Consider the following 13,073-nt stretch of genomic DNA (forward strand, 5'->3'; position numbering starts at 1 on the left):
ATTTAGTTGTGAAATGGTTAAAACTAGAGCTTTTGCCTAAGCAGGAACAAGAGGATGAGTGAACTGAAGGTTAGGCTCTATGCTGGCTGCCTGTAGCTGTAACCAGAAAAATCTTTTTTTCATTCTGTCTTCCCAAAAACAAGGTGCATGTCTTATTTGGGGATGTGTGGTATACAAGAAAATGTGGTATTATCTTTGCATTGTGATGCCGGTAGCTCTGTATTGATACTTCAGTTCAGACCAGTGTTTGTAAACATTAGGCATAACATGCAAATCATGTGCCCGTTAACATTCATTCCATCACCCTTGTTTCATTTGAAAGCCAGCAGAATTTTATGCTAGTTACACTTTCCAAAGAACATTTTTGCGGCCCATGTGCTTTGAGTAAATAACTCTTTAAATTTCTGAATTGAATATTACAAAATAGAACATTACAGACCTTATTGTTAAAGTGAATGTCAGTGCTCTGTAATTTTTTTGCAACACCATTTGGATTTTATTGTGCTCTAAATTAGGTGACAAATGTTTGCTTTGTAAACTGTTTTATAAGTTATTTTAGTTCATTCCCCTCCCTAAAACAAAAAAGCTCCAAGAAGACTTTTTGTTGAAAACTATTAAATGTTTAAATACCTTTTACCATGGTGACCGTCAAATAATCCATTTATCTTCATTAAGGCATATAGCTTTAAAACTTGTGGTTTTGCTGCTTGTGAGTTATGGATGCATGCCCTCACTTGTCAAGATAAATGTATTAAGACTGTAGTTCTCTCTTCTCCCAATATAGATATTCAAGTTGTACAGCACATTTGACCATAGCAAGCAATTCTCCAAGGATAAACAAAGAAAATGCACATACTCCTAGGAATCTCTCTTCCAGAGCTAAAGCTGACATTTTATAAATAATTTCCAAGTTTCAGACTTCAAACTCACAATCACAGCATTTCAGTGATATGCATTTGGCATGAGTCAGTTTTAGTTCTTAGTGCTTTTCATTGGAAATGGCATAAAAAGTAAGATTTCTCTGAATTTTTTATGTTGTGGGCTTACAAGGGACAGAAGATGTTCTTCACTTGTGGGTGTCTAACAGTGCATGGCAGCATAAATAACGAAATGGTCATAAACCCCAGCTGCACTGCCAAGGTCACATGTTCCATTTAATTTTTAAAGAATCTAGAAACAAACTAAGCAGTTGATAACAGGTCAGTTGCAGGTGATAAAAGATGTTTTAGAAGGGACATTACTTCTTTTTCCACACCTGGCATAGCCACATTATATCTTTTGCAGAGTTTTTCCTATGCACTAGTAGGTTTGTTCATAAACATATGGCATAAACACTAAGTAGACTGTTTAATTTCAAGGCCACAGTATATTTTTAAAGATAGCCTCTGTTATAGATTTTTGCCTCAAAAATGTTGATGCCACGGAAGTTTTAAATTGAAATAACAAGGCTGACTGACCTCTAACTGTAGTTTTATTATTTTATGTAGATTACCATATAAAATGCAGGTATATTTTCATAAAAGGAGTAAGTAGACTTACTGTTACAAAGACTTGGGAATGACATATACAGTTTTAAAAGTATTATAGAAATAAATTTGACCAAAACATTGTTTGATTTTTCATATGCCAGCACTGAGACAGTCCATCCTAAAGAAATGTGGAAGTACAGCACTTATTTGTATCTCTCTGGCTCTGTAAATTTAAGTCCTTGTATTAAATAGTATACACCTGATCAGTCTGTTTGAACATGTTTCTTTTAAAGTTGTTATGGATGGAAGTGTACTGTTTAAAAAGCATAGATAATCTAGAGATTTGCTTCTGTAACAGTGGCATAGTAATGGATAAAATATGTGAAAGAAAAACATGTTGAATCATATTTGGTGTAGTTCTGCACATACAGCCAAAACATTATAAACTGTTTTTGAGTTTAAAGATGCTTTGACTTTTGACTCTGCAGTCTTTGTTATTTGGACGCTATTGTAGGTTGTGGACCCCATGGAGTTGCTTGAAAAATATTGTATAGTTATTGTTTTTTAGATTATTATGGTTTTTGAAGCTAAGACAGATGTACAAAAAAGATGCAGTTTTTATTTTGTATTGGCAGCTTCCAAATATTTAGTATCTATTTCCAAGAGTTGCAATTAGTAAAGCATCCATGGTACTGAAATCCACACATCCCACAAGCTAATTATATTTGCAAGGTCAGATTGAATACATATTTTCAGAAAAATAAAGGGTTATATAAATGTGTCTTCTACTTGGCTGTTATATCACAGTTTGTTGATCTGGAGTATAATGTGTACAATTCACAAATTTGTCTGATAACAGAAAGTGGTGTGTGATTGTGTTTATTTTACTAACCAGTATATTCACAGCAATCACTTCCAAATATCTCTCCAGTAAAGATGTGTTAATTACAAAACAGACAAGGTCTTCTATTATATTAAAGCTACTAACAAGAAGACAGCAGGAATCACACATGTAAATAGCATCATCAACCCCTATTTTAGTCCTCTGTTTTGATCTGTGAGTTGCGCGTAGACCAAAGGTGCTATTAAAGACTCAGTATATGAAATAGGCAGCATTATATGAACAAAATTTATTCAACAAGAAAACAGACCTTTAACATGAATTTAACAAGCCTGAGAAATTATAAACTCTCATATGCTGCAGATTCATGCAGTGATAATAAACAAAAAAGGAAAGTAAGAGGTTTCCTTAAGCTAGCCAAACTGCTAATGGTTTTGTTATAAGCTGTCTGCTGTTGAAATGACCTCTGAAAAGTCTCGAGACACTTGTACTAGGAAGAATTAAATGGTCAGGATGGTGAAAGAGTTGCAGTATGGAAAAGTATTTTTATAATGTGCTGCTGCCATAATCTAAAAAACATCCTACAACCATAGACTTGGACTTTTTTGCCCCTTTCTAGAGAGGGAGTTTTGCAGGGGGGTTGTGAACTGTGTTACTATTTTCATTAATATAGTAAAAGATGCAGGGAGATGATTCAAGTGCAATGTAAACTAACAGTTTAGAACCACTGTAAATCCTGATCATTTAGAAAATCTGTGGAACTCCGAAAAATGTGGTTTTGCTTTGCTTTAATTAATCCTTGGGGGTTCTCTATTCAAATTACTGTGTCTAAAGTTTCCATTGTAAAATAGGATGTGACCATCTTGCTGTCATCTGATTGCATCATGCTGTACTTCAAAATACACAAACATAGAGAAAAGACTTCAGCTCGTACACACCTCCAAATGCTCACCAGGGCTTTTTCCTTGATTCTTACTGTGGCATAATTAACACCTAGTTCACCCATTGCTCATTAGTGCACTGGACATTAATGAGTCTATTTATTTTGATATGATGCTCTAAAGGAGGAACCGATTGCTTCTCACTGTGCAAAAAGCAATTAGAAGACTTCACAGAAATGAAAATGTAGGATATATTAATGTATTTATGCTTTTATTGCGTATTAGATCTAAATTTAGGTTGCAGGTTGTTGAGCATGTTAGTTTCCTTAAGACAGTTGCTATAGTGATCGCAGTGAATTCCTTTAATCTTAGTGTAGTTAAAGTATTTAGTTTTTACTGGTTTTCATAAAGCAAGCAAGAAAAAGAAAAATGTCATTCAATTTATTTTTTGTTTCCTATCTAGATTAGACAGAGAGAGAGCAAGCATTTGTATCCTTATTGTCTCGGTATATAATCACTGTGATTTCAGGATATCCTGTTGTAGTTAAAGTAGTAAGCTAACGATTCAGCAGATATTTTCATTTTCTTTCTCCAAAGTTTCACATGCAGAGTCCTCAAGACTTACTCATGCAGGTAATGCCACCAGAATAATGGAACCTACTTCAAGGAATCAGGGTTGCCAGGCTAGACTCATGTTCAGTGTAGTTGAAATATTTGAGCAGCAAATTGTCTAGGATCTGTTTACCTGGAAGGTATTCAAATGTGACACTGTGGCCACCCTAAAATGTTTGATTTGTTATCAGACTAATATTACAAAGCCTAATAGCTAAACTGTTTTTAGTCTTTCCTTTTAGAAACTTGACTTTAAAAAATTTACATCAAACCAAAGTATTGGAACAACTGGGGAGTCAAAAATGCTGTTTCATTCTTGGATAGGCTCCATAATTTCTAGTGGAGCAGTCTTTTAAACTCCAGTCTAGGAGTGTAGCCATTAGTAAGTTAAATTATGATGATGCACCTTGTGGTTATGGTACCCTGCCAAGTTAATGTATCTTGCTCCTCAGGGTAAATTTTTATTTGCTTGATTTTTCTATCTAGCAGTCTCTGGAGAACTAAATTGTGGGTTTTTTGCTTTGCTTTACTTTTTTATTTATACTCCTTAGTTGTTATGGTTGGGCATTTGCAGGTGTTCACAAATTAGAACATCTGGTTAAAATAGAATTTCAGTAGTTAGAAAATTGATAAGATGTACTTTGTACACACAAAGCTAGCTATAAAATAGCATAGGCTAAAGTAATATTTGCTGAGGAAAACCTTTTTTAATAAATGTTTTAATATTAAAACAGACTGAAGAGATGTGTAGAAACTTTTAGTGGGGTTATTGTTTTACAGATTGATTAAATGTAATCTCTTTTTAAAGTATTTAAATAAATTATGTCCCTTTCATTAAGTGTGTGTGGGTAAATTATTCCAGGTCACATTGGAAAGAAAAATATTGGTTGCATGTTTCTACAAGGTACTTATCACCATGCTGTCTGACTTATATTGGGTCCTTAATACTTTTCCACGTATACTTTGTGTGCTGCTTTAAAATGTGAGATGGGGAAAAATCCTGCCCATCAGTTAAGAGTCAGGGATTGTATGTACATCAAGACATTTCAGTTACTTAATGGAATAAGCGAGTTATAATTTCCCTTTTTTAAAATAGCTGCTTATTTAATGAGCTTCATAACTGTACTTTGTACTGTTCATGCCTAAAGGAAGATATGGACCCCTACCCTTTATATACATGCAGAAGTAAAAAAAATAATAAATTCCTTGATGTGAATAAAAATATCTTCTGTTTTTGTATTTAAGTCTTGGATAATTGCTTCCACCACAGAAATAAACCTAATTTTGTGTAAAGTGCAACGATGGCTTCTTTGACATGCACAACAGGCCAAAACAGTTAGGCTGATTTAGTTTAAGATTTGACAAGCAGTTTTTAAATTTCCATACTGATACCAGCTAATTCATTTCTAATTTCTTTCTGTGCCCTTTAATCTTATTTGCATTGCACCCCCAGACAGGTGAATTTATGGTCAGTAACTTCTGGTCAGTAATAATATTTGTATAAATTAAAGGGAAGTATTGAATTAGTGAGAATAACTTAGTTGCCATATTTCATTTTATTATTCCAGTATGGACAATACTTGTATTCGTGCTTGTTCAAGAAGCAGCAATTTTAAAACACTGGGAGGTTTAACTTCTTAATATGTTAGATGGATGACCATAGTACATAATGCCATGTAGTACTGTTTTAGAGTGGGAAAAAATACCCTAATTGCAATGGAAATTGAGCAGATGTTTTCAATGAAAGTTTTAAAATCCTCTGATGTATTAACCTATGTTAAGAATATGACAGGATTGCAGTCTAAGCATAAGGCCTCAGTGCCTCACATTCATGCAGGCAAATGCCTTAATCTATGTACACCTCTTGACTTCAATAGGGTTTTGATCTTGCACAAGATTTCATGTATCCATGTCTGGCTGTAGGATCAGAACCTAAATAAACAAGTAAGCTTAGCTGTTAGCAACAGAGTGATGGATAGAGGTGATGAGCAGTTTTAGAACATGACTGTAGTGTGTTCTCAGCTGTCTCTCACTGCAACTGGGACCAAAATGATTGTTTTATTTAGGGGTGCACTGATAAAGATTTTGGGGGCCGATACCAATAGCCAATTTTTAAGGAGGCATATCGGCTGATACGATTTCTGATACAGTTGCATGCAGCTGGTAAGTCTGTTGTGGTGGGCAAGGAAGGGGTGTGGGGTTGGTCAGATCAAAGCCCCTGCGGTGAGAGTGGGATAAGGGCTGGGGCAGGCGCTGCCCAGCCAAGGTGGGGTGGGGCGTGGGACGGAACAGTAGCTCATCTGGGGGGGAGTGTGCCCCCAGACATGCGCGGAGGGGGCAGGGTGGGCTGGGGCTGGGGCTACGCTCCCAGCATGTGGGGACTGTGCTTGGGGCATGCAGCAGCAGCGCTAGGAGGGGAGTCTAGTGGGGGGGCTACGGGGAAATTTGGGATGGCTGCAGCTGTCCCATGCACTGGGAGCACAACTCTGAGCACGGCCCCAGAGTCCCAAGCGCAGCCTCCATCTCTGGGAAAAGCTTGGCACAGCCCTGGCCCCAGCCTGTAACTGCAGGCCCCGCCTCCCCTGCAGATCCGGGAGCACATGCCCCTGCCGCATACCCTCCTGGGGTGCATGCAGTGGCAGGAGCTGCCCCCCGTACCGCCTGGACGAGCCACGGCTCCATCCTGCACCCACCCTGCCCTGGCTGGGCAGTGCCTACCCCAGTCCCTGCCCCACTCAACATGGAAGGTGTTGATCTGCGCCCCCCCCCACACGCCCAGTCTCTTCCTCGTCCTGTCCACCACAACAGACTTACCAGCTGCACGCAGCATTCCACGCTGTTGGGCTGCGCTCTTCACCGCCTACATGCTGTGCTGCGGTTGCGCGCATGTATGGGCATTTATCGGCCACATCAGGCCAATTTCCAATACAATCAATTTTCTTTATATCGGTGATCTGATATAAAGAAAGATCTGATATTGCATCAGTGTATCGGTGCACCTCTAGTTTTATTATATGAGGCCACAAAATATTTTGTTTCAAATGTTTCTTGAAAGGATTCAGCAAAGTATAGGAATAAGCTAGATAGAGGCTCTGCTTTTTTGTAATGAAATAACCAGATACTACCTACTATGTACCTTTAATCATAAATGACCTTGGTTTTCTTTTACTCTGTTTCTTAATCCTGAGCATGACACTGACAAGGACTTTTTAATCCATCAGACAGTTTATAGACCTTTTCTTAGTCAGAAGAAGCAAAAAGCATCTGACTAGAAGGGAATACATGGGGCAAGTTCCTTGCTGGCTATAATTTTGTTGTCATTTCAAGTATTGTGGTGGTATAATTGATGTGACAGGACTGGGCTTTAGACACAGTCCCTTAGCTTGTGCTCACTTTCAGTTTTAGTCTCTGTCTGTCATTCATTTTGATTAGATAAGATTTAGGTGACAAACATATGCATGTCTTTGAAGTTTATAGTATGTACAGTAGGAGATTAAATGTGGTATGATAATAAAAAGTATATAAAACTTTACAGTTCCATGAAAAATGTAATAATTGGTGTCACCTTACAATACAAAGTAGATGTGGTGTGCTGATGGCACAGCCAGCAGGAGTTCTTTTTTATTAATATTATAATTAAATGATTTTCTGGAAAAAGGCCAAAAACAGATGTGAGTTGTTCATGCCTTGTCCACTGTTGCTTGGCACCATTGCTTGCATTTTCTAAAAAGAATTGACTTGACATCTTGTTTTTACAGGTTGTTATTGATGCCTTCAGGTTGATCAATGCTAATATGATGGTCTTGGGACATGAACCAAGACAAACAACTTCAAATCTGGGTCACTTAAACAAGCCATCTATCCAGGTAAACTGAGTATTTGATAATATATGTTAAACTGGCATTGTTTAGCAGGATTTGAGCATGTGAGGTTATACTTCAGTTTTCTTACCACACATCTTTGCAGTATTTTGTACACCCATAGAAGAAAAGCTTAATAGATGGACAGTATTATTAATGTAAATTAGAAGTGTGAGATTGAGCCCTAAATTAACCAGATGTGAAAACAGTCTAAATATAGGGGTTTGTGAACATAACCCCATCTTTATTATTTTTGACCTGTTACACGATCGGAGGTCCATTAGTATATTTTTCCAGTACTGGAGTTTTAAAATTCCTACTGCTAACATGGGCCTGAGATTTCCTTAAAAATAAATTATTCTAAAACAAGCATTTTAAAATACCTTTTCTGTCCTGTTTCTGTTTCCTGGGTTCTCTTTCCATTTTCTTTATTCCTACATTTTTTTTGCACCTTAACTAATTTACACTTCCATTTCTGCTTTGTTCTAAACAACAGCAACAAAAAATCTCTAATGTTGTCATTAGGAGCAACATAGATTCAGTGAATCTATTCCCACTTCAATAAGCTATGATTGACCAATTCAAGCAAAGTTCTCTGTTTATATATCTTTGCAGGAGTTTATTAAGTAAAAAGACTAAATTTGTTTTGCAGTTATTTTAATCTGAGGTTTGGTTTTTGTGGTTGACTAGCTGTTGGGGTCAAATTTCTGATTTTCAGTGAAGCAGGCCTTCATTTTTAGGAAGCATCTTCTGTTCTAAAAAAAGAGTATCCTCCTGAATGATTAATGCTTTATCTGTATCGTTCTTGTTCCTCAATGTTTTTACAGTTTTTCCTGCCAGAAAAGTGTATTTTATTTTCAAATGTATTGTATAAGTCATGGATATTTGCAACCATGAAGGCTAATCATGTATCGGAAGATTAATTACATTGAAAATAATAGTAATGTATGTTGCTAAATACAGCATACTGGATAAAGACAATATGGTATATCACCATAAAACTGAAATCATAGACTTCAACTTTTACTGAGACAGCTGTCCTTTGGGAGCTAAGTCACCATTGTTAAACACACTACCTTCAAAACGCCAGTGGTTTTTGCTATTTTAAGTATTAATACATTCCATTAACAAAAACAGAAAAATATTCACGCAAGTAAAATACCTTCTGTTTTGAAAGGTTGAAGTGTTTTGCTATTGATTTTAAGTCAGTGGAAACTGCAAAGTATAATGAGTATGAAATAACCTACTAATGTTTTTGCTTGGATATAGGCAAGCCCATGCTTGCATGTTTCAAGAGAATATATTACTGGGCTTTTTTAGACTTTATGTAATGACCTCTCTTGTAAACCCCCACAGTATCATACTACTTCATTATATTTTACAAAAGGTTAAACAGCGTCTCACAGCATAGCATCGCAGCGTAGCATATTCTGTGTTTTGGCAATAACTTTTATTAATTGCAAGTCTGCAGTGACCGTTCCTATAGTACAGCATTATGCTAAAAATCTTGCTGTTTAAAATTAAGTGTACATATGTCTTAAAACCTTTTCCTTCCCCAGAGAACAAATGAAGGTAGACTTCTATGTTCTAAAGTCCCTGTGTGAAATTCTGGCTTCGCTGAATTTAATGTAGGAACTTCCATTGGCTGATATAAGGCTAAGATTTCAACCCCTATCTTTGTTCACTTTTATTTCAGGGAAACAAAAGACACACTTAAATTGGAAGTACTTGTTCTGTTTTTCTTTGTTGTCATTTTTAACAGAGCTCTTTCACATATAGTTTACCTGTCTAGCTAATTTTTAACCAGTGTTAGAAGAAGCCCTTGTATTGGAACAAAGCAACTAGGTTATTTTTTAAATCAGGTTGTTTTTTAAAATGTAAATAGTTATTGATATTAGAGGTTTCCAGTTAACCTGGTGTAGTGACACTTTAAGATGAGAATGGAATAGTGTCAGTGGTTTTGATTTTGCTTAAGTAACTTTTTTTCTTCAGAAGAGAATGTCCAGCACTGCTTTAGTACTTCTAAAACCTAGAGGAATGTTTCAGAATGTCCTCTTCACTTGTAATGTATTTTGAACTTTGTATACAATTTGTTTTCAATCAGGAAAAGTTTAATGTTTCTGTAACAGTTATAATAGCATTTGAACAACATAGGTAACACACAATTATTGATCCTTGTAAAAAGTAACTTAAAATATTTATCTGTATTGTATAGAAATATATACACAAGAAAGCTATTTAAACTTAATTTATGCATCTATCTTTAGCTTTAATAAGGAACAACTTTGAAATCATTAAATTAAAATCTTTACTTTCATTTTGTATAATATAAATAAAGTATGAGCTTAGGATAGCTCTAAGGAATACAGTTAAATGTGAATAGGTAAAATGATTGAAATCAGAATTTGAAAGATCATAAATACATACCCAGTGTTTACGTGTTAAATGTTTATAATTTCTTACATCTCAAAAATATTCTCCAACAGGCTTGAATTTGTCACATTTGCAAAAAGGCTGCATTTTAATCCAGCACATTCCTTAAGTCATAGATTTGAAAAGTATACCTATAATCTTTTATGACGAAGCAAGAAAAGGGAGCATACATATGCAAAAGTTCCATATAATAAAACTTGTTTGTTTTAAACCAGAATGGTGACAAAGAAAGCTAAGAACTGTACATTCATGGAGCACATGCTGATTAATGGGAAAGGCTTATCTGCATTTAAAGTGAAAAATTTAAAACACACATAGAGTACTAGGGCAGTGTTTCTTACAGTCTGACCCAAGATGAAATGTTAACTACTGCTGTAGCCTCTACCACAATACTACAGCTCAAATGCATAAGGATTAAAAAATATGATTTTGAAATGTCTGGCAGTGGTTCTAGAGAGATGTGGTCAACTTAAAAAATCATGCTTACTATACTTACTCTCATGTAATGCACAGCTTTCCCCTAAACAAACAAACACAAACAAAAAAACCCAACCCTCCAAGATTAGGGTGTGTTTCTTAAGCTGGGAGGCTGACTTCTGCACCAAAATTGAAGCATATGGACACTGTAATGGCTGCATAAGACACTCTAATGGCTGCCATAACTGTCTGACTTTTCCCAACCAAGGAGGGCAGAGAAAGAGTGCAGTCTGCAGTGTCACTTAGGTTTAACTCTCTCAGCCAAAAGCTGCTGCCAACCTAGCAGCAGCTGCGCGAGAATTTAAAAACATAGCTTTACCTCTATAGTGATGGTCAGGATTCATCCACAACTCTGGAAAAGTCTTATTTTTTTTATTTGCCTTCCCAAAACAAGCTGTGGGTCTTGTTTAGTAATGTGTGGTGTGTGACCAAACATGGCATATGTCAGGGGTGGGCCATTATTTCAGGTGGAGGGCCGCTTACTGAGTTTTGGGAAGCCATCAAGGGCCACATGACAGGCAGCTGGGGCAGATAAATGTTAATTTTCTAAATTTTTAGGGGCGCCGCAGACCAGACAGAATGGCCTGGCAGGCCGCATCTGGCCCGCAGGTCACATTTTGCCCATCCCTGGCATATCTGAAATACCTGCACCACCTAAATTTACCATAACTAAAAGGGATAGAAAATAATTTTTTTTCAGTTTGCTTTCTGTATGTATTCATCATCACCATACAGGTGGGTAGTTATTACTATTTTCCTTGATGCTTGCACCTCTTATGCAGCAGCGGATAAAAACCAGAGCAATATAGTTTAGAAATACAAAATATAATTGTAAAACTACAGTATTTGGAATGGAGAATTAGGAATAAGTAGAGTATTTGATTCAATTTATAACTTTAAAAAACCCCTGACTATTTTAAGATAACTGTCACTGTAAAATACGGCTTTTTTGCTAATATTTTTCATACCTGTGATGATAACTTTAGTGTAATGTATTTCTGTAGGCTCTAATTCATGGACTGAACAGGCATTATTACTCCATTACTATCAACTACAGAAAGAATGAATTGGAACAGAAGGTAAGTTTTTTATATTTTTTTTGTTTAGAGTACAAAAAACACTTTACAAACTATTTAAAGTGATGTGTGGCATGTTGCAGTATTGTAGTTTGAATTAGAATTTCTGACATTTTTAGTTGTCATTAGCACTTTTTTTTTCCTGTGTCATGTTATGGATTTATTACAAAACAAATTAACTAGGCTGAACTATCCTGTACTAGGCTACATCTTCAAAAACATCTGTATGCATAACAAGTAATTGTGGTAACAGTAGCTAACAGAAAATGAGTATTTCTTGTATAAATAATTTGATTATATTTTTTTCTAAATATATCTACATTTGTCATATTTCAAAGTTGCATTTAATCCTGAAACATCTTTGATCCTTGATCAACCTGAGCAGGTTCATCAGAAGTTTCAAGCTGTGCATGGCAATGTTGGTACATATTAAACCCACCTTTACTTTGGAGGAGTAGAATTCATAGGAACAGTCAAAGCTACAAAATAGAGGCTTAAGCACGCCCAGTACACAAGGTGGTTTTGTTTGGTCTGAATAGTACTGCTCAAGCCTTCACTAAATGCTTAGAAACTTGGCAGCCTACTTAATTATTTTACTCTTGGAAAAGTGGTATAAGAGATTTCATGTGCATTTAGTGTCAGGGACTTCCATATCAAAATTGCTCTTTTTACAAGTAAAATGAGCTTTGTCTAATTTCCAATTTAACAAATTTAGTCCTGAATCTGAAAATCAAAGTGCATTCTTCCAGGCTATTCATAATTCATAGAAGTCAAGATTCTGAAGGCCAGACTGCCTTCTGATATACCTGGATATGCTTTTGCTTTTGTTAGCTTGTATAAATTTAAACAATGATAGAAATTTACCCACAATTGGAATTTAATACGCATGAGTTGAAATAGAGTCCAGCTTCTCATATTAATCCCTCAGGGCCATCAGTAGTAATAAGTAATTTCTTTCACTATAAGTGTCTGTCTGTCTGTCTGTCTGTACATAGAGGCTGTCAAATAATTTTAAAAATTGATCACAGTTAGTTCTGTGATTAAAAAAATTAGTCGCTTTTAATTGCACAGCTAAAAACTCAAAATTATGTGCAGAAAAACTCAGCTGTGCAAAATTATGCAAGTACTTTGTATAGTTGGGGGTTGGGTGAAGGTGTTGGGGGCTGTGTGTGTGTGGGGATGGAGCCAGGGGAGGGGGGTTCCCATGCAGGATGTGGGGTACTGTGGGTCAGGAGTGAGGGGCATTAGCAGGGCTGGGGGAGGACAGTGTCTTGGGAGTAAGACAGACAGATGCACTCTTTCTCTTTCTCTCTCTCTCTCTTTCTGCCCAGCAGGGAAGGGGCAGGGGGTCAGATCGAGGCCCCCATGATGAGGGAGGGAGTGGGATAGAAGCGGGCAGGCTGGGGTGAATGGGGCCCTGGGCT

At 36.4% G+C, this 13,073-nt stretch overlaps 1 protein-coding gene across 1 annotated transcript in view; it reads left to right on the forward strand.

Moving 5' to 3' along the window:
* PSMD14 (proteasome 26S subunit, non-ATPase 14) overlaps nt 1-13,073 on the forward strand; it is a 91,198-nt gene that overhangs the window by 64,271 nt on the left and 13,854 nt on the right. The window contains exons 8-9 of the mRNA XM_019522702.1: nt 7,562-7,669; nt 11,578-11,652. Of these exons, the coding sequence (XP_019378247.1) occupies nt 7,562-7,669; nt 11,578-11,652 (183 nt within the window). The remainder of the gene's footprint in view (nt 1-7,561; nt 7,670-11,577; nt 11,653-13,073) is intronic.

The sequence above is a fragment of the Gavialis gangeticus genome, unplaced genomic scaffold (assembly GCF_001723915.1).
Source record: "Gavialis gangeticus isolate Ggan-Ray unplaced genomic scaffold, GavGan_comp1, whole genome shotgun sequence".
In the NCBI taxonomy this organism is placed as follows: Eukaryota; Metazoa; Chordata; order Crocodylia; family Gavialidae; genus Gavialis; species Gavialis gangeticus.